This window comes from Antechinus flavipes, chromosome 1 (genome assembly GCF_016432865.1).
Source record: "Antechinus flavipes isolate AdamAnt ecotype Samford, QLD, Australia chromosome 1, AdamAnt_v2, whole genome shotgun sequence".
In the NCBI taxonomy this organism is placed as follows: Eukaryota; Metazoa; Chordata; class Mammalia; order Dasyuromorphia; family Dasyuridae; genus Antechinus; species Antechinus flavipes.
Window position 1 is genome coordinate 228,184,078 of NC_067398.1, and position 23,210 is coordinate 228,207,287.

The following is a 23,210-nucleotide window of genomic DNA, read 5'->3' on the forward strand; positions in this document are numbered from 1 at the left end:
GTCAAGGTTAAAACTGGAAAGAGGCCAAATACATTGACAATTACATGAACTATGAAAAAGCAGTTTCAAAAGAATGAGCAGGGAAGAAGCCAAGTTTATAAGGAGTTGAAATGAAATGGAAGAGTCAATGTTCTAGAAGTTTAATTGTGAAATGATATGGTGAACAAAAATCAAAGATCTTTAAAAAGAAAAAAAGGAGCTTTGTCCTCTTAGGAAAATCCAGGCAAGAGATAGAGTCCCAAAAACACTGTCCAGTGGCAAAGAGACTTGGGGGAAGATTGTAAAAATGATAGTCATATCTCCTAAACATAGCTTACAAATGAGAGATTCATTTGGGTTAAGGAATTTCTTTTTAAATTTCTAGGAGCCTATTACCTATTCATAGCTGTGAATTATAATAGTCAATTAATTAGATTGCTGTTGTAAGAAGTCAACACATCTTCACCCTAATGTATATTAGGTATTAATTTATTATGTAGACAAGGTTTCGGGAGTTACCTGCACTTCTACCTGGACCATAACCTGACATGAAACAAGTTCAAAATGAATCTTCTTTCCTGAACCAGTTCCTCCTTTCCACTCTGCCATGAGTCACCAGGGCACTCCCATTTCTTTCTTTTAAACTTTTTAAAGTTTCATTCTATCCCTCCATTCTCCCAATCCTAGTATCATCTCATGCCTAGATTACCCTATCAGCTTTTAACAATTTCCCTGCCTGTCATTTCATTTGGACAACACAGCCAAATTAATCTTTTTTAAAAGGCAAAAGATGTCCCTTTGCTGTTTGAAACTTTCAAGTACTCTTCTTTCCAAGTACATTCAGTATAAACTTATTGGATCTGGTAAGCAAGGTCCTCGACATCTATGGCCCATATATCTTTCTAATTTTTTTTTTGGCATGATTTTAAAAAAAAATTTTAATAGCTTTTTATTTACAAGTTATATGCATGGGTAATTTTACAGCATTGACAACTGCCAACCTTTTGTTCCGATTTTTCCCCTCCTACCCCCACTCCCTCCCCTAGATGGCAGGATGACCAATACATGTTAAATATAATAAAATATAAAATTGAATACAAATTAAGTATACATGTCCAGATCGTTATTTTGCTGTACAAAAAGAATCTGAAATGTTGTACAATTAGCCTGTGAATATTTTTCTAATTTTTTCTCTTACTGTAGCCCTAACTTGTATTATAAACGTTCCAATCACATTAAGCTTCTTGCTATTCCCCAAACATGCCTCAAATTTTCCTACCTCTGTACTTTTATTCATGCTCTCTTTTCCTCATCTCCTAAATTTATGCCTATTCTTCAAAGTCTTGCTCAAATGCTACCTCCTCCACAAAGCATTCCCTGACCATCCCAGGTGGAAGTAATACTGTATGTTTAGTACCTTTTAATCAAGTTACAAACAAGTGGAATTCAAGGCAGAATGTTACAATGTTTCCTATATTATAGGTAGATTCCTTGAGGCTATCATTTTATACTCCAAGCCCAATGCTTACTACATAGTAGTTGCTCAGTAAACTTTTCTTAAATTCCCAGGGAAAAAGAAAGTAAGGTGAACTGTAAGTAAAATAGTAAAGTACCTTTTACTATTTTCTTTGCTTCCAAATATGGTTTATATGTAAAAAGCTAAATCAAAATGACAGCTAAACCATGGGAGGGAATGACTCTGTCTAAGAAGAAAAGATAATTATGTATAAGAATAGTCATATTAGGCCAGGAAGTAGACAACGGACTAGAGAAGAAGCAGTTGGAGGAGAATCAATGAGTTTGATACTGCTGAAGAAAAGGAAGATGGAGCTATTAAGATGGAAAGAGTAGACAGTGGCAATTAAGTTACCTTTGAAAGTTTTGGTTTTGCAGTATCACAGTAGGTATAATCTTTCTTCATTACAATGGCTAATTAATCATTCCTGCATTTTCAAGGCAGTCTATCATTAGTCCTAAGTATTGATGAGTTGAAGAACTATGACAACAACCAGAATTCTTTAACTTCAGGACATAGGCTAGCACTGTGGGCAAATAAACCTGATCACCCTCTAGAACCCAAGTCAGAACTGTGCCAATGATTAGGAATAAAAATAGTAACTAAGAGGCAAGAAGTTGCATGTGCTTAATAATCAGAATAAAATCAAGGTTGGCCTATTGGGACCACATCCTCATGCTTCAGATCTATCGTGAAAAGAACTGTAGGGATCCCAAGGACCAAAAAAGTTTAAGTCCATGAACTTCCTTTGATTGGATAATGTGAGAATATTGTTCTATAGTCTGGGCTACTAAACTAGCTTACTCAAAGGCTTGTATTATATATAATCAATACTCACCACAGAAGCAAGTATATGTACTAGGAACTTGTGCTGAAACATTCTGACAAGCTGGACATCGCCAGCCTCTATGAGCATCTGTCAAAGAAAATATTAAGTAAAATTAATTTCTTTCTTTCAAAAGTATATAATAAATCACAAAATTGAACTGTGACTAATTAAAATACTTTCCACATTAAATGTGTTTTATTTTAAATATTCATAAAATATACAAATAATTGTAAAAGATACATTTATCTTTTCAGATGCACAGTAAAAATGCAAAGTAAACATCAATTTCTATCTTATTTTTACTATCAAAGTAAAAAAACAAGAACAATCTATGGATGCGATGGAAGTAGGAAGAATGCGATTGAATAAGCTAGAAAAGTTAAAATTTGTGGTTGAAGACATACAGTTCAAACACCAACAGTATTTGCTTTATGCACAAAAGTAAACAAATGTTGAGAAAATATTTTATAATTTTTAATTGCAATAAAGCATTCTAATAAAACAAAGGAATTCCAAAATCCCAGTAGTTAGCTCACTTCTGTCGTACAACTAGAGAGCTTTGACATTTATAGAAAAAGTTTATGGTTAGAATTTGCTAGGCATTGTGGCCCTATCAAATTCTGTCTCAGACACTTGACACTTACTAGCTGTGTGACTCCAGACAAATCACTTAACCCTGAGTGCCTCATCAAACCTTTCCCCTTCCCCACCAAAAAATCCAATAACAAGTCCATGGTTAGATTTGAGTATTGTTCACCTGAAGAAACTATGGAAAATCTTTTTACTTTTATGTAGAAAAATGAGAGACTTGTGATATTCCTTTAGATGTTTAAAAAAAAAAAGTTATTTATCAATATTTTTCCTTTCTCTGAATATGCTGGAAAAGTATGCTAAAAACCTGATTCACGTATAGTTCTAAAGATTCACCAATCTTCCATAATTCCAGTGCTTTCCCTTTTCTGTACTATGTCTATCATTTGATTCTGTTTCTCCAAAAATATAAAAAATTCTACTTTACAGCATTTATTAAGAGAGTTCTATCCAGATCAGATTTGGCTATACTGCATAGAGCCCTGGGTCTGGAGGCAGAAAGACTGAAGTCCAAATCCAACTACAGTCACTAGCTGTGTGACCCTAGATAAGTCTCTTAACTGTTGTTTGCCTCAATTTCTACAACTGTAAAATGTGGATAATAATCCCTATCCCGCAGGATTGGAGAATCAAGTAATGTGGCATATAGTAGGAACTATATAAATGCTAAGCCTCCCATTCCCCAACTTCAGTGGATCTCTCTCCTATATAACTAATATAACCAATAAAAGAAACATTGCCTGCTCTAGCTATGTGGATTCTTTCTTTGACAACAGTATTTCCTGATCTGGTTATAATGAATCCTTTATACAAAGTATCACAGTACTTCAAGGAACTATAATTTCTTTAGTATGAATAAAACTTCCACCAGTGACAACTGCACCCCTTTTGTAACTCAGTAAATGGTTTTTGAGAATTGTTGTAATCCAGAGCGGGGACTGTGGGGACTGAATGTGTATCACAATATAGTACTTTGACCTTTTTTGTTGTTGTTTGCTTGCTTTTTGTTTTCTCTCATTTTTTTTTCTTTTTGATTCTTCTTTTTTTTTTTCAGCTTTTTATATTTTCAAAACATATGTAGGGAAAATTTTTCAACATTGACCTTTGCAAAGCCTTGCGTTTCAATTTTCCTCCTCTTCCCTCCATCCTCAGCCCTAGATGGCAAGTAATCCAATATGTTAAATATGGTAAAAACATATGTAAATCAAATACAGGAATACATATATATACAATTATCTTGCTACACAAGAAATATCAGATCAAAAAAGAAGAAAAATAAGAAAATAAAATTCAAGCAAAAAACAACAAAAAAAGTGAAAATGATATGTTGTGATCCACACTCAGTCCCCACAGTCCTTGCTCTGGGTGTAGATGGTTCTCTTCATCACAAGTCTATTAAGATTGGCCTGAATCATCTCATTTTTGAGAAGAACCACGCCCATCAGAATTGATCATCATATAATCTTGCTGTTGCCGTGTACAATGATCTTCTGGTTCTGCTCATTTCACTTAGCATCAGTTCATGTAAGTCTCTCCAAGCCTCTCTGAAATTATCCTGCTGATCATTTCTTATGAATAATAGTATTCTATAACATTCACATACCATAACTTATTCAGCCATTCTCCAACTGATGAGCAGCTACTCAGCATCCAATTTCTTGTCACTACAAAAAGGGCTGCCGCAAACATTTTTGCACATGTGGGTCCCTTTCCCTCTTTTATGATCTCTTTGGGATACAAGCCCAGTAGAAACACTGGTGGGTCAAAGGGAATGCATAGTTTGATTGCCTTTTGGGCATAGTTCCATATTGCTTTCCAGAATGGTTCGATCAGTTCACAATTCCACCAGTAATGTCCCAGTTTTCCCACATCCCCTTCAACATTCATAATTATCTTTTCCTGTCAATCTCAGAGATTTGTAGTAGTATTTTAGAGTTGTCTTAATTTGCAATTCTCTGATCAATAGTGATTTAGAGCACCTTTTCATATAACTAGAGATGGTTTCAACTTCTTCATCTGAAAACTGTTCATATTCTTGGACCAATTGGAGAATGGCTTGAATTCTTATAAACTTGAGTCAATTTTCAATATATTTTAGAAATGAGGCTTTTTCAGAATCCTTGAATGTAAAAATGTTTTCCCAATTTATTGCTTCCCTTCTAATCTTGTATTAGTTTTGTTTGTACAAAAACTTTTTAATATAATCAAAATTATCTATTTTGTGTTCAATAATGAGCTCTAGTTTTTCTTTGGTTACAAATTCCTTTCTTCTTCAAAGATCTGAGAGGTAAACTATCCTATGTTCTTCTAATTTGCTTATAATATCACTCTTCATAATCATGAATCCATTTCGACCTTGTCTTGGTATATGGTGTTAGGTGTGGATCAATGCCTAGTTTCTGCCATACTAGTTTCCAATTTTCCCAGCAGATTTGTCAAATAGTGAGTTCTTATCCCTGCCTTATGAATCCAACCTATTCCATTGATCGACTACTCTTTCTTAGCCAGTATCAGTTGATGAATGCTGCTTTATAACATAGTTTTAGGTCTGGCACAGCTAAGCCACCTTCGTTGGCATTTTTTTCATTAATTCCCTTGAAATTCTTGGCCTTTTGTACTTCCAGATGAACTTTGTTATTATTTTTTCTAGATCTGTAAAATAATTTCTTGGGAGTTTGATTGGTATGGCACTAAATAAGTAGATTAATTTAGGTAGTATTGTCTTTTTATTATATTTACTCACCTACCCATGAGTATGTGATATTTTTCCAATTGATTAGATCTGACTTTTGATCTGTTTTTTCTTGTATAGCATGATAATTGTGGAAATATGAATAGAGGAATTACACATGTTTAACATATTTTGGGATTACCTGCTATCTAAGGGAAGGGGTTGGGGAAGAGGGAGAAAAAATTTGGAACACAAGGTTTTGGCAAGGGTGAGTATCGAAAACTATGCATATATTTTGAAAATAAAAAGCTAAAAAAAAACAAATATAATCTTGTTGTAGTCAACCTCAAAATAAAACCCTCTTAACTAAATTGGTTCTTGGAAAATGAACAGATAGATACTCTAGGTCCTTACTTGACACTTTTTCTGTCTAGGAGAACTTCCATTCTGCTAACTTAGGCTTTAGAAATCCAGAGTTACCTCTTGACTATGAGGCATTGAAGTAGTACTTTAGACCATGAGAAATAATTTGCTTCCTTCTAGTTCTGGCTCATGTAAGTCACCCTCCATGATGAAATACAAAGTAAATACATTACTTCTGAGCTGAGTAAATTTTTGCACAAACTGTATTTTCCCTTGTTTTCTTTCTTGAAGAGGCTCATGACATCAGGGAGATGATGCAAATGAATTGGAATTAAGTAAAGAAGGACTGTGCAAGGTCACCTGTCTTACTTTCCCCTCTAGAACCATCTGGGTCCAGTGGCCAGATGTAGATCAAGATTACTGGAGATTACTGGAAGGAGGAATCCAGATGTAGGAATGGCTTTAGTCCTTGGATTCAATATGCAGTCTACTGATAGCCTGGGAAGCTAGGGAGATGGGTACTAAGTGAATTCAGGATAAGTTGAGTGTTAGTTCATGGGTTGGGGGACTTGTTTATAAAACCTTTTTTGGATTCTGGCTATTCAGACATCTGAAGTGGTTTCAGGGCATAATTTCTGTTTCTGGTTTGTGAGGTCATAGAGAACAGAGAAAATATTTAACTTTCCATTTTGTTGTTCATATGACCCAAAAGTCCCCCACCTAGTTTGTTATAAAAGCATGACAGCTCTCTCCTAAATGTCATACCATGCTTGTCCAGTACCCTAACCTTGAGGCACACAACCCATGGGTGAATTAAGTTTGCTTCTAAGATTGAATATGTATTCTTATATCTCTGACCCCAGCTTGTCATTTAAGATTGGGTTTAGAAACTGTTAGTCCTCTTAGTGTGAAACTAAGAGAAGGTAAAAAGTGGCACTGGATAATTTATAAGCACAAATGTATGTATGTATGCATATGTGTATGTATGCATATCTATATATCTATATCTTTTTCATTTCATTCAATGGCAAGGGAAATTTCAAAGCACTGATATTTTTGTCCATGCTTTCTATTTACAAATATATCACAAAATCTCATATACATATTCAGAAAAAAAGGATCTGTGTCACTTTGTAGTTAAGACTGTAGGGGAAAAATCTTTCTTAAATTTTTTAAATGACAATGTACTGAATATAGACATAAACAAAATACAATCTTTAAAAGATTGATAAAAAAAAGCAATAATCTAAGTAAATACATTCTCTTACTGGTCTTGATTGCTTTTCCTGAATGTATAGAAAAATAAGTCTTTTAAAGGCCTTTTCTAATTAAAAAGCCAGGTTCTATAATAATCATCTGCTATAGGAATAATTCAATTCTATATGACTGAAAATCAACTTTTTTCTTCTAAAAATAATTAAACTTAGTTTCCTACAGATGTGATCAATGTCATACATAAAAGCATTTTTAATCTGTTCAAGTATATCTGGAAATTTTGTAAAAGAAAGCAGATTCTGAATTAGGTTTCTAAGTTTAAATTGCCACTTAAGTGTAACCCTTACTACTAGATTTAAAGTTAAACAAGTGCTAAATACAATTAGAAAGATGTTTGGAGGAGTTTCTCAATTTATTAATAAACAATAGAAAATATTTCTGTTGGAAGACATTTGTGCATGTTTCATGCTGCTGAAATGGAGATATGACTACAAGAATTTCAGCTCTCTTGATATAAGCATTTGGAAGAAAAAATAATCTTATTCAAGATGGAAACTGGAAGGCTATCCCTTTAATTCTAATAGCCTAACAACAACCACTTTAGCTGCTACAAGAGACAGGAAAAACACTGGCAGTTAATAAAGCTCAAGAGCTTTTGAAACCTAAAACTTTGGTAGCTTGTGCTAGGTCCCAGAAGGAATCTAACCTCAAAATAAAGATTTGAAGTGAATTATAAAGAAGTTTCTAATCAGTTCTGGGAAAAGGACCAGGGATTACATTAAGATGGAATTTTCCAATTATAGATCAATCAGAAAGGTACCAAATAATACCTAGGCAAGGCTTTAATTTCCTTAAATCTCCCTTTATTAGTATTATCTTTTAATAAAATACTTGCTAATGTTACTATGTTTAACCATTTTAATCAAGATTTATACCAATACTTTGGTTTGATTTAATCTTAACAGTAGAGATGAAATTAGTTCAGAAGAAACGAAAGATATGCAAATGAAGAGACTCTACCCCATACATTCATAAGGACTATTTGTGTGTGACCTGTGGCAGAGCATTCCAAGCTCATATTGATCTGACCAGCCACAGCTGGGCAATTGTAATTTGACTCTAACATAGTGATGTCATTTTGGTCCTCTTTGAGAATGAATGACAACTCCTAATTGCAAGCAAAATACCTAAGAGGAAATAAAGTAGTTTGAATTTCAGACTTGCAAATATAAACAAAGTGGTGAAATCAATGTCATAGTAGAAAACAGACCTTCTGCTTGTGAAGCTGGTGATCTTGCCCATTTCTTAATGCAGTTCAAATGAAATACATGATAACAGCTCTGACAATTCCAAACTGGTGCCATCACTCGAACAACTTCACAACATACCATACATTCGTATTTCTCTGTGGTTAACTGTTCTATTAAAGATCCTTAAAAAACACATACACATATAGGGAGCAAGTTATTAAATGTATCTTAGTTCCAAACATTAAATTACATAAAATTCAATCTGAAGGTATTAACAGATAAAAATGAAATGATTCCAAATTTGGGGGCAAGAATATGAAGCCAAGGAATATTTTGAAATGGAGCTTTTAGAAAAAGGACACTCAGAGGTATATATTTTCATGGCTAAATGAACATTGCCTAGAGGTTGCCTAGTAACCAACCACTTTTTATATTTAGTGGCAAAGCTGAAGCAATTCCTGCAGCAAAAGAACTTTTATTGTAATACTTAATTACTATAGGGATTCCCCACCCCCATCTCAGGAGAATAGGAAATTCTGAAACTACCCTAAAATTATAGGTCCTCAGAGCCCAGCTTCTTAAACTATGGGTCATGACCACATATGAGATCTTGTAACTGAATGTGTGGGGTTGTAAAATTATAATTATCAGTAAATATTTGATTTGTGTACCTATTTTTATATGATCCTATGTACAAAAGAGAATGAACTGCCTCTGGAAGTATAAGGTTCTCTACCACTGAAGACCAAAGGACTACTTCTCACATTGGAAATACTCTTTCTTCCTTGTTACCTTTCCCTCTGATTGGTTTGTTTCTCTTAAAATCTCCATTTCAGAGATTCAGGCCAAACACATTTTTTGATCAGCTTCATGTTGCACTGCCCTCTATCATGCCCAAAGGTAGATACCTTCTCTTTCCCTTCTTGTGTTATTTTGCCCCAATAGTAAGTTCACTGAAGGGAAGACCTCTTGGTTCTATTTCTATTTGTATTTCTAGCTCTTAGCACTGTAGCAATAACTATAGTAAGTGCTTAATAAATACTTGTTCACTTGACTGGGAAGGGCTATTGGACAGAGAATCTCTATAAGGAATTTTTGTTTAGGCAAATGATGGACTAGATGATCTCTGAGGACTTTCCAAATCTCAAGAGATTTTAGATTTCTGTTTGAATTCTAGTTCTTCCATTTGTCAGTCATGTTACCTTGTATAAATAACTTTCTCTGAGCCTATTTCATTGCCTATAAAATGAGACTAATAATAATTTCATGTTAAGTGTTTTATAAAGCTTAAAATACTATGTAAATGTAAGATACAATAATTCATCCATTTCCCTGTACCCCTCCCTTTTGTTGCCTTTACAACATTTCCTGATGGACTTATCTGCTTGTCCTGTTCCTCTATGGTCACTATAATTTAGGACCTATAAAGACTGCAAAGCCAAATGTCTAAACTGATCTTTTGTTCTATTTGGGAAGGATAGGAGGAAGATTAAATAGACTTTTTAAATTGGAAAAAAAAAATTTAATTAAAAAAAAAAAAACTTCCTTTAGTTGAATTACCTGTATGTGTTTCTTTATTTTTTGGCACATCATTCTGCTTGTTCCAAATGAGTGGAGAAGCTGCTTTAGATTCTTTCTGGAGCCGTCTTCCAGAGCATTTCTCCATTTCAAACCTTTTATGAGATTTGCTTGTGGTTGCCAAGTTCCGATCATCACCACCAGATTTTTTAGGTCTTTCATTAAGCTTGTCTTTTGCAATATAGGAAAGAGAATTTCTAAGTCTTGTACTTTTATTCTTCTGACTCTCATGTATTTTCTGATTCTCTCTATCTGGCTGTGGCTTATTCCATACAGACTCCCAGGGATAACTTCTATTTATATATCTTTTATGTTCATTGTTTCTAGACACATCAACGGCCAATTTTTCTGTGACTGTTTCTGAAGAGTCAACCTGGATAGCACCTACAGGTCTCATGTTTTCAGACACCCTATCTTTCTGTTTAGGTGTCATTCTGTTAGTCCCTTCATACCTTGGTTTCCCTCCCTTTGATTTTGGGCCCCGTCCTGAAACAGATGTCATATATGCCATTTTTTTTGGCTTTGCACCTTTGTGATCCATACTAGCTACTTCTTTCTCACTCTCTGAAGAGTATATATTGCTGGGTTCACTAGGATTTGCTTCACATTCTGACCCTGCTGTTTCTAAGACTCCTCTTCCTGTTCCTTGGTCAGAAGACACCTGGACTGCCTGAGCTCTGGTATAATTCCTGTCACTTCTCCATTTATGCCACTGTTGGTTTTGAAAGCCATGGTTCTTTGGTGTTTTACTAGAAGTCTGAAAGGAACTTTGCTTGCCCTTATACTTGTTTCCTTGATTATTGTAATTATGTTGATTTGGTGAATCATCATGGTGAAGATCTTGACTAGAAAGCTGACAAAAAGGTGATGAATTATTACTTCTACTGTGAATTCTACTAGATTCCAGTCTTCTTTGAATTCTGCAATTTAGCTCAGGATTTTGTCTTTCATGTGGAATGAAATCAGCTGTGTCTGTACTGACACTTAAAGTACCTATTAGATGAAAAATTGACATGTCAGTCACTAAATTAGTTACCAGTGAAGGTCCAGGAGAATCTGAGCCAGGCCATACTGGTCTGAATATAGGCCATACCCCTAAAATGAGATGTCTCTGAAAGGAAAAAATATATATATATGTATAAACTGAAAAATAATTATACAAAATTACCGTATGATTCTTCCCACCAAAAAATAAATAAATGCTAAACAATAATGTAGGGCACTAGAATGAATTAAAGGGAATCTATGAAAGTAAGAAATTTTAGAATAATTAACCAATTAGATCCCTCCCCCCAGGATAGGGAATAGAACAACAACTTTCATTTTCCCCACTATCTCTTTCTCTCACTCAATTTTTAGGCAGTTCCTCACAGGATTGTTTGGAAAAACATCTTACTGCTAGGATTTATCAACTTAGTCTCTTTTTCTGCTGCCTTTCTTCCTCCATTTCTCCATATTTAAAAGTGTACACCAGAACCTGAGCTCAAAGACAGAGTACACACTCTTTCCAGTTGAAGATTCCTGGGGATACCTTCTCAACTACTACCCTTCTCCACTCTGGATAGGTGGAGGGTAGAGAAGGGAAAAATGGGAGAGCTGATGGGCAAACATTAGATTTTGGGGCAGAAATGGTAGGTAGGATCTGTCTCACTCTCTTCGCAACAAGAGCAGCGGGTCACTGGAAAGGATTAAGATAAATTTGTTGAATTTAAGAGCATGGTAACAGGCTATACTTGTACACAAGTCATATTTTGGGTACAAAATCTCTGTGAACTAATAGGGCAGGTATTTTTTGAGGTCCTAATAAATGAATGCACATGTATAAACTATTATTCAGTATTTCTTGAGAATTGCCATAACATTTTCTGAATATCCAGTCTGACGGATGGTACCTTCTCTGCTGGGATATGTTGGTTCATGATGTTTCAAAAAATCAAAAATCAGACTGTTTATAATTCTCCTCTCCATCGAGTTATCAAAAGTCCTCAGTGGTTCCCTAATACCTTCCCATAGTTTCTATGCACTCCATACTCCAAGACCTTCATTATGCAAAGTGTTTGCATGCTTCCAACCCTAAGGTTTAGACTGTCCTCTATGTCTGAAATATCCTTCCCTCAACATCTCTGCTTGCTTAATACTTACTCATCCTTTAAAGTCTACCTCCTCCAGGAAGTCATACCATGTAATAGTGCCTCAGTAACATTAGTAGCTTACCCCATCCTTGTCTATTGTAACCTTTTAGTCCCTCCCATTGCCAAATAGTGATGGATCAAGGAAATGTCAGGAACATGATAAACCTAAATATCAGGATAGTATCTAGCAAAGTTTCCTCATAAAGAAGATGAAGAAACACAAAATGGATGTTAATGCAGTAAAGTCATTTTGAAATGGTTGAACCTCTAGCTCCAAGACTATTGATCAATTAATAGATGTTTATAAGGAGAGAGGCCTCTAATTGAATTCCAAAGACTTGTTTTTGGTCCTATTTGATTCAACTTAAAAGCTTCTTCTTGACCAATTATAAAATACAAATTCTTCAGTCTAAAATTTAAAGTCATCCACAAACTGGCTCCAGATATCTTTCCCAATTTATTTTGTGTAAATCCTCTTTACACATAATACCTTTGTATCAAAATGAATAATGAGCTGTTTATTCCTCAAACTTATGATTCAGTTTTTTGGCTCTCTGTTTTATATAACAATGCTTTCCATTCTGGAATACACTTCTTCCTTAACTCCACCTCTCATAATTCTCATTTTACTCAGTCATCAGTGCTTTCTCCCTATAAGAGAAGTAATCTAAGTATAAATAATTAGAGTGCTGAACTTCAAATAAGGAAAACCTGCTCCAGTCCTATCTTGGGCATTTATAAGCTTGGGAGCCTGGACAAGATATTTACCCTCTCTGTGGTTCGGTTTCCTCCTGTGAAAATTAGAGTTGGATTCAATGACCACTTCTAAATCAAAACCCTATGACTTCTCCTTAAATTATTTTATATTTATTTATCTATGTGCATGGTAAATTTTCCAGTAGAATGCAAATTCCTCAACAGGAAGGACTGTTTTTCTTTGTATTTGTCTTTGTATCTCCGTTCTAATGTCTTCCATTTGGTAAGCATTTAATAAAAATTACTGACTTGGATAAAGACATATAAGACATCTGACTAAAGAAAGAAATGTCAGGTAACACAAAGCTGAACTAAATGGCATGCCAGAATTTGGCTTCCAAAAGATCCTAACAGGTTAGAATAGTGAACTGAAGCAAATATAATCAAATTAATAGGCATAGCTAGCATACAAATTAAGGGGGAAAAAAACTCACTGCATAACATGAAGACATCTAGAAAGCAATTCATATTAAACAAATATAGGAGTTTTAATATACTGCCAATTCAATGAATCAGCAGTGAAATGGCAGCAGCAGCAGCCAGAGACCTATTGAAATCTTGGGCAGCATTATGACATAGTATCCAAAACAAGAAAAGCAATAGTTTTGCTGCAACCAACCCTCAAAATGATCAAGTCTCGAGTTCCATGCCCAATTTTGGACACCACAATTGAGAAGAGATATTAACATAGTGGAGTACAAATGGGAGGAGGGGGGTAGAGAAAGGTGACATAGGAATGAGAAACTCAGAATTATGTTATGCAGGGAACATATAAATTATTAGCCTGAAAAAGAGCTTACCAGGGGACATGAAAGCTATTTTCTAGTCTAAAGGACTGTCAAATAGAAAGTTATCAAATGCCTTCTGTGTGGTTCCAAAAAAAAATACCAGCTAATAATAATAATAATAATAATAATAATAATAATAATAATAATAATAAAAGCTACTACATGGAGAAAGATTTTTACTCAGAGTTTGCTCCAAAATGGAACCGGCTGCCTTGAGAGGTAATGAAAGATTTTACAAAGATTCCAGGAGCTGCTAGAACAAGACAATTAGTTTGACAAACACGGGATGCAGCCAAAAGAATGATCAAGTTTAGCCTGAGACAGAAATGGGTTGACAAAATCCATTAGAGTGTTTTGGGCCAAAGAGTATTGAACGGAATTACCTGATTAAGGGAAAATCAGATAGAAGAAAATAATTTGTAAAATGATCCAGTTAGCAAAACAACAAAATCATAATCACTGGAAAGTATGTTAATGGTATGCCTCAAAGCACAGATCCAGAAAGATATTAAAAAGACAGATGAGGAAAAGGACATATTCATTAGGATTCAATTAAATATTTATTAAGACCTAGTGAAGCATACAAAGATAGATGTGCTAAGAACCTTGCTTTCAAAGTGTTTGTACTCTAATGGGGATGAGGATAAGGGTTGAGACATACACAAAATGTGAAGACAAGTGAAGTGAAAAATGCAAAGGTCTGTCTGGGCTTGAAGAAAGAGATCACTTTCGGGTATGAGAAAAGAAAGATCAGATCAGGAAAAAGTTGTCATGGAGAAAGCATCTAAACTGGGGAATTTAAGGGAGGGAATTCAAATTCAATTCAACAAATATTAAGCACCTACATGAAAGGCAATGTAATATACACTGAAAACAAAAGGTAATGTGGGAGAAGGGAACCTTATCTGCTCTCAAGGAGCTGGGATGGGATGGAATGGGGAGCGTCTATTCTAGGCAAAGGGGCATTATGAAATCTCCTTAACATTTAAAAAGCACATACGTATCATGTACATGCTTTACCTCGCAGGTTCTGCATAATATTACTGCCTAAATATCTTTCCTTTCCTCCAACCAGTCTAACCTGGTGGCAAGCATTGTGCTAGTAGTTACTAAAAAGAGTAAGACAGCCCCTGCATTCTGGCAATGACGCTAATAGAAACAAAACTGTATCGCACGAAAATTCCAATAGGGTTCAGAGAACGGGAAAATCGCATTTTGGGGGAATGAGAAAACGAAAAAAATTGAGAGGGCTTCGTGGAGGAGGCAGCATTAAGAGTTGGGGTTGAGAAGGTTGAGCTGTGAGACAGGTCCGGGATTTCCAGGTAGGGAAAGGAGGACACTAATGAAAAGCCCACCTTGGCTCTGCTTCCCAACTCAAGCCTCCCAATCAGTTTGGCCCCTTAGAGTCTCCGTCCCCAGCCCCCATCCTAGTCTAGCAAGAGCTGCCCCCAGGGACCCGGCCATCCCCTCTCGCGACATTAACCGCTGGAGCCACCGCGAGCGGAGCGAGAAATTCGGTCAGATTCTGCGACCCAACTTGCGCTCTCGGGAAAGAAGCACAAACAGGGCAGCCCCACGCTCTCGAGGTCAGCCTGAGGCGGGGGGAGGGAGGAATAAGAGTGGGAAAGGAAAAGTTCGCGGACCCGGGCAGAACTCTACCTGAAACAGGCGGTGCCTCCGCCATTCCCTCTCGCGAGCGGACACGACGACGGCGGAGCGAGGCAGTGTCTCGTCACGTGGCTCCAAGTTTCCGGAGCGGGGCGGGTTTAGAGAACGGAAGGGAGGCGGGGAGGAGGCTACCGACCAATGAGGACGAAGCGTGGTGTGACGTCATACCTCTGACGGCCCTTTCTGCCACTCTCTGGTTCCATTGAGAGATTTAGGAAAAAGAAATTGATTTGGAGTTCCCTGGCTCGGAATGAAGTGGCGCTTTGCCGTCTCTGCCCTTGGGCCTCACAGATTCCTGAATTAAGCTGGACTAAAAAAAATAAACCCCAAAACTAACTAATACACTTCGTTCCCCCCGTCGTGCCCCAAGCATTTATTAAACGCCTGCTACGTGGAAGGCGCCGGGGATACGCGGACAAAAATGAACAATTCCTGTTTTTAATGTAGCAACGTTCTGTTCGGGTGAGACTATCTACAAAGAAGTATGTACAAAATAAACTAATAGTGATTCGCGAAAGAATCCCTTGTAGAAGGTTGTCGTTAAGAATTTCTTAAATGCTGATGATTTGCCAGGCATGGTGCTTTTGAGCGCTAGAGATGCAAAGAAAAGGGAAAAAAAAATCCAGCCTCAGTGACTCACAGTTTAATGGAGAGACAACATGTAAATACCTAGGTACAAACAAGATACATAATTGAAGATTATGTCAAAACAAAGACATTAAGATTAAATAGATTAGGAAAGCCTTCTTGGGAGGTGAGACTTCAGCTGAAACTTAAAGGAAGCCTGGAAAAGATGAGGTAATGTTTGAACTGAGATTGGAAAGAATATTCTGAATGGTGGAAGTGACGAAGGCGTTCATACCAACCATGGTGGGGGAAAAGGGAGGAACAGCTTGTGCAAAGGCAAGGAGGCAAGAGATAAAATGTTACGTGTGAGGAATAAGTTTGGCCAGAGAGTACGTGACTTGAAGTGAGATTAGACCCAGAAAGGTAGGTTGAGGTAGATTATGAAGAGCCATAAATACTAAATAGGAATTTCTATTTAATCTTACAGGTAATAAAAGGAGCTGTTGATGTTTCTTGTGTAAGATAATGATAGAGTCAGGTCTGTGCTTTGAGAATATCATTAGCAGCTTGTGAAGGATGGATGAGGAAGAAAAAAAAAGAAAGGATAACAAATAGCAGGCTCTTACACTAAGCCAGTTAAGTGATGGTGGGGACTTGAACTAGGGTAATACCTGCGTGAAAGGAGAAAAGGATGAATTATGGGAGATGTTGTAAAGATAAAATCAAAAGTTGTAAATTGCTTGGATAAATAGGAGGAGAAAGAATATGGAGAATTTAGGGGGATTCCAACATTATAACCTGGGTACCTGGAAAAGATGATGACTACTATTTTGTACATGATTAAGTTTGAGTGGCTTACAGGACACAGTTTGAAAGATCTAATAAAGTACTTGGTGATCTGTAACTGGAGGTCAGGAGAGAGACTAAAGCTGAATATTCCAGGAATTATCATTGTAGACGTGATTATTAGAATAGAATTTTGTCTACACCATCTCCAACTAATGCAACACCATCCTCAGCCTTTTTGTGAAGATCTCAACCCTAGCATATCTCACTTTTTGCAGGATAGCCCATTGTATCCTCTATAACACTAATCTTCCTCAATATTTGTGGGAATATGTATGGAGGAATTGCACATGTTCAACATATATTGGATCACTTGCGGATTGGGTGAGGGAAGGGAGGGAAAAAATTAGAACACAGTTTTGTAGGAGTGAATGTTGAAAATTATCTATGTATATAGTTTGAAAATAAAAGGCTTTAATAAAAAAAAAAAAAAAGGAACACTAATCTTCATCAAGTACATCAAACCTAATCTATCTCTTTGCCCTTACTAGCTACTGTTATGAGTTTTATTCCCCGGAACTAAGACAATTAACATGCCCAATAAAATACAAATTCCACATAAGACTCTAGGATTCAATGTCCTCATTTTACACAGAGGAGAAAACAAGTTTAAAGGAGTAAAATGACTTGCCCAGGTTCATCTAATTAGCAGATAGCCTTCCACAATCTAGCTCCAAATATTTACTTTTCTGCTCCTTTCTCCTCACATATATATTTGTGCAGACTGTTCCCTGTCTCTTCACCTTTTAAGGCAAATCCTTTACTTCCTTTAAGGCAAAAGCTTCCATAAAGCCATCCTTGATTCCCTTTCCTGAGAAGGGATCCTTTCTCTCTTAAATCTCATATCATTCCCTTTGTGCCTTTGCAAGTCTATACTTGTTGTATAATATAGTATAGCAAGTATAATGTTATTTTTTTGCATGTGCAAGGATAGTGTGGTTTTATATAAAACACATCAATCATTGAATCATAGGATCATAGATCTAGAGCTGGAAGAGATCTTAAAGAACAAAGAGTGCAACCCTTCCATTTTACATTTGAGGAATCTGAGGCTCAGAAAGGTTAAATTGCTTGCCCAGGTGAAGAACTTCCTAATTTGAATTAAGTCCAATGCCCTGCTCATCATTCCATGATGAACTTCAAAAGTTGGAAGACCAGAGATTTAACTTTTGGCTCTGTGTATTCTGTTGATCAGGGACAAATTACTTTCAGAGACTGTTGCCTTTTCTCTGACATGGGAATAGTAATATTGCACTGCTGACCTCACAAAATGTTGTGAAAGACTTACTTTGTCAGTTGTTACTATATGTACACAAACTAGTCTCATCGTTATATCTAATACTCCCAATAAATTTTAAGCTCTTTTAGAAGAGGGTTCTATATCATTTTTCATCTTCTTAGTTCCAGCAGTTTACTCTAGTATCTTGAATTTGGTAGATGCTTAGTGTTTGTTGAATTAACTACAGAGACCAATTAAAGAAAATTAAGTGCCAAATTATATACTACTATATGCCTTGATACATCTTGAGCGTTTTTTACCCCATTGATGTAACATTTTGTTCTAAGTGTTTAATGTCTTCCAATATCTTGGTAGATCATCTTATTAAGGTAGGTATCTCTTTCAATAATGCATATAATAGCTTACCCAAGCCTCCCCATGCCATGAAACACTTGTTTATGCCCTAGTGATATGGTGCAGCTCCTAGGGAGCAATAATTCTAAGGCCTTGGGAATGATATAGTTGGAAATGTATTTCTTCCCTTAGACAATATATCCTGCTCCAGTTTACTCTATATGACCAGTTGGCTCTATTCTAAAGCCACAAATATTGCTAGCTGTCAGATAACAACCTGTTGGTCAGTGATAAAAAAAAGTTTCTGAGACTAAAGGGCAACAATAATAAGGTGCTTAAAGTTAATACAGGCACAGAACAAAATTGGATGCCCATCACTTGACCTAGTATTCCAAACCTAAAAACAAACCTCTGGAAAGTCCTCTTCTCCCTCATCCATCTCCCAACTCTGCCCAGAGAATTATGGGTACTACCCCTGCACATAAAATCAGAACCAGACCATTCCTCAGCTCCACCTCTAAGCCATAAAATTAATTTATCAGTGACATGAAGCACCTAATTTCTCTAACTTTTCCCTATAAATTTATCTTCTTGCTCCTGGTTCTTTGCTACTTCTTTTGGAACTTAGCTTGCTTTAATTGGCAATACAATTATAATAAATTTTGCCCCAAGGCTTGGAGATGTGTCCAAGCCTGCAAATTCTTTTGTGACACCTTGTGATGCAGGTCCAGAACCCCAATATTTGGGGGATCCCCCTTGAACCCTCAACACTACAATAAGTTTGCCACAACAAATCTATCCATCCTACCCTGGCCTTTATTAAGTTCTGCTTGTATCGTTAGGATAGCAATGGAGAACACAAGCTATTCATATTTTTATCCTTCCCTCTTGCCACATGTCCAAGCACTTTTTTGATTTTTTATTTTTCTGATGGCCTCATCATTTTTGCATTATTCTCTTTCTAATGTATTAGAGCCTACTTATACCCATCATCTCTCTCTCTCTCTCTCTCTCTCTCTCTCTCTCTCTCTCTCTCTCTCTCACCCTTTGAGTGATCCTCAACTTCAGTTCTTGAGAGATTATAGTGCTTCATGATTCACAGCCATAATAACATCACCAAAAGAATAGTAGTGATATTTGGTGAAGTTTTGTCATGGATATTATCAAACTTGAGATAAAAACACATAATGTCAAGTTATCACATAGAATGTCATGACTCAGTTTTATAATGTATACTAAACCTAATTTTCTTGGCTACAAAGGCAAGAATTGTGACATCATTTACACTTATAAAATCATACAAAACACATTTTAATCATGTTGTTTGGAAAAAAACAAGAAAAATAAAGTGAAAACATACTTCAATCTACATTCATATACCATTAGATCTTTCTCTGAAGATAAATAGCATTTTTCATCATGAGTCTTTCAAAATTGTCATAGATTATTACATTGATCAGAATAGCTAACTAACTCATTCACAGTTGATCTTCCTTACAGTATTGTTACTATGTACAGTGTTCTGGTTCTGTTTACTTCATTTGTATCAGTTCACACAAGTCTTCCCAGGTTTTTTTTAAAACCTTCCTGCTTATCATTTCTTACAGTACAATAGTATTCCATCACAATCATAAACTACAACTTAGCCAATTCTCAGTTGATGAATATCCTCTCAATTTCCAGTTTTTTACCACTTGAAAAAAGAGCCACTATAACTATTTTTGTAGATTTAAGTCCTTTACCTCTCTTTAATTTTTGGTCTCTTTGGGATATAGACTTAGTAATAATATTGCTGATTCAAAGGGTATGCAGTTTTAAAACTTTTTGTACAGTTCCAAATAACTCTCCCGAATGGCTGGATCAGTTTACAACTCCACCAACAGTGTATTAATGTCTTTTTCCACATCTCTTCCATCATTGTCAATTTCTTTTTGTCATATTAGTGAATATGATAGATGTGAAGCATCTCAGAATTGTCTTAATTTGCATTTCCCTAATCAGTAGCAATATAGAAAATTTTATATGACTATAGTTAGCTTTGATTTTGTAAAAGTTTTTTTTTTTTCAATTACATGTAAAAACAAGATTTGGATTCACTAAAAAATTTTTTTTGAGTTTCAAATTTTCTCTTTTCTTCACCTCCCATTCTTAAGACAGAAATCTGATGAAAAAAGAGATTCTTTGCCTCAATTGCTACTTATCCTTAATAAATGAAAGGTGTGGCTTCAGTCAAACTGAGACCTGGTGAAGACCTTAGCTTAAAAAGGCCAAGTTCTCCCACTGCATCCAGGACCATCTCTAATGGCCTTGATCTATATCTGGCCACTGGACCCAGAGGCTCTGGAAGGGAAAGTGAAGCAGATGACCTTGCACAGCCTTCCCCCACTTAAATCCAATTGACTTGTATGTCATGGCATCACCTACTTGATTCCATGGTCTTCTTCAAGAACAAAGGAAAACAAAAAGAAGAAGAGGAAGATGTAAAACATATTTCTGAATTAGTCATGTTGTGGAAGCAGCAGCAGACCAAAAGAAAAATATTTGTGAAAAAATTATGCTTCAATCAGCATCCAGATTGGTTTCTCTGGATGTGAATAGTAGTTTTCATTATGAGTCCTTTGAAATTTTGTTGGATCCTTGCATTGCTGAAAATATGAAGTCATAGTTTATCATTGCACATTGTTGTTTTTACTGTGTTCTCTATTTTGCATCAGTTCATATGGCTTTCCAGATTTTTCTGAAATCCATCTTCCTGTTTCTTCTTACAACACAATAGTATTCTATTATAATTGCATACCACAACTTGTTTAGCCATTCTCCAGTTGGTGGATATCCTCTCAATTTCCAGTTCTTTACCACCACAAAAAGAGTTGCTATATTTTTGTTGAATTGATTTTTTTTTTTTTTTTTTTTTTTGCTGAGGCAATTGGGGTTAAGTGACTTGCCCAGGGTCACACAGCTAGGAAGTGCTAAGTGTCTGAGGTCAGAATTGAACTCAGGTCCTCCTGACTCCAGGGCTGGTACTCTAGCCACTGCATCATCTAGCTGCCCCCAAAATTGCTATATTTTTGTACAAATAGATCCTTTTCCTTTCTTTTCCCAAATCTCTTTGGGTTGCATTGTTTTGTTTGTACAAAATTTTTTAAATTTAATATAATTAAGATTATCCATTTTACATCTTATAATGCTCTCTAGCTCTTGTGGGTCATAAATTCTTTCGTTCACCATAGATTTGACAGGTAACCTATTCTTTGCTTCTCTTAATTTACTTAGGATATCATCCTTTATGTGTAATCCTACACTCATTTTGAACTTATCTTGACATATGGTATAAGTGATTGCTCTATATTTAGTTTCTGCCATACTTTTTTCGAGTTTTCCCAGAAGTTTTTGTCAAATAGTGTGTTCTTGTCTCAGAAGCTGGCATCCTTGAGTTTATCAAACACTAGATTACTATGGTCATTTACTATGTCTTGTGTACCTAATCTATTCCATGATTCTCTACTCTGTTTCTTAGCTAGTACCAGGGAATCCACTAATTCCCTTGATATTCTTGTTTTGTTCTTCCAGATTAATTTTATTATTTTTTTTCTAAATGTACAAAATAATTTTTGGTAGTATAGTATTGCATGGAATAAATAAATGTAGGTAGAACTGTCATCTTTATTATATTGGCTTGGTTTATACTTGAAATATGTCTGTTGTTTATATCTATTTGTGTGAAAAGTATTTTATATCTGAGTTCACAAAATAATTTTTGGTAATGTGGTATTGCATGGAATAAATAAACATAGGTAGAATTGTCATCTTTATTAATTAGTTTGGTTTAACTTTGAAATATGTCTATTGTTTAAATCTCTTTATTTGTGTGAAAAGTATTTTATATCTGGGTTGATATAGTTCTTGGTTTGTCTGTCAGGAAGATTCTTAAGTATTTCCTATTGTTTGAAGTAATTTTAAATAGAATTTCTCTTTTTATTTTTTCCTGTTGAACTTTGTTGATAATATATAGAAATGTGGATGATTTATGTAGTCCTTCCCTTTTAAAGATAAGGAAAATGAAGTCCAGAAAGTTTAAGTAATTTGCTCAGAGTCACAATTGGTAGTAGATCCCCACTTAGAACCTAGGTTCCATAAGTTCAAATGCATTTCTATCCTCACTTTTTCTAATCAGAATTCTTAGTTTCCTTTAATTTCAGGACATCTCCTGAAAGAGGTATCTTACTAATTTATTACTAATATCTCCAACTGCTAGTGTCTTCCCTCCAAAATTACTCATCAATATACATTTATGGGTGTACACATATGTATACAAAATGTGTGTGTGTGTATATATGACATAGTATCTTTCTCTTTGGAATATAAGCTCCCTGAAGTTCCTTCACCCTCTTAAAACTTTTCAGCACACATGCAGTTTACAGAAGCCAGAACCTACAGTTATATTCCATAATCTTACCCTGCCTCCTTATCCCTTTCCTCAGAATTTTCATTGGAGATTTTTCCAAAATCTATTATTTCATGACACTCCCTCTATATATACTCTTTTATATGTTTCCATGGTTCCCCCCTACCCTTGCCACATCATCATATATATTCAAAAATGGTGGATGTCTCCTTTAGGGAGAAGTTAATATACATGAGGCTTATTAAACATGCTCAATTAAATAATTTTGTTTCTCCAGGGCATAAACCCAGATCATTTGCACTCAACCAGCACTTTTAGCTACTTCTGTTAACTTTTAAGACATTTTTTAATTCTCCTCAGGATGTACTGACCCTAAAATTTATATCACATTTTTTTCTACCATGGCAACAGAGAGGGAAGTGCTAAGACTGAAACTTTTCAACTGTGGAAACAAAACCTTACAATTTTACTTCTCACAGTTCT

The 23,210-nt window shown here is 35.6% G+C and overlaps 1 protein-coding gene across 1 annotated transcript in view; it reads right to left on the bottom strand.

The window, feature by feature from the left end:
• The window catches only part of NFX1 (nuclear transcription factor, X-box binding 1), an 85,269-nt gene extending 67,705 nt beyond the window's left edge, over nucleotides 1-17,564 (bottom strand). The window contains exons 1-4 of the mRNA XM_051997166.1: nucleotides 15,328-17,564; nucleotides 9,975-10,985; nucleotides 8,435-8,596; nucleotides 2,334-2,411 (exon numbers count right to left, since the gene is read on the bottom strand). Of these exons, the coding sequence (XP_051853126.1) occupies nucleotides 2,334-2,411; nucleotides 8,435-8,596; nucleotides 9,975-10,985; nucleotides 15,328-15,352 (1,276 nt within the window). The 5' untranslated portion in view covers nucleotides 15,353-17,564. The remainder of the gene's footprint in view (nucleotides 1-2,333; nucleotides 2,412-8,434; nucleotides 8,597-9,974; nucleotides 10,986-15,327) is intronic.
• Nucleotides 17,565-23,210: the final 5,646 nt, after the last annotated feature.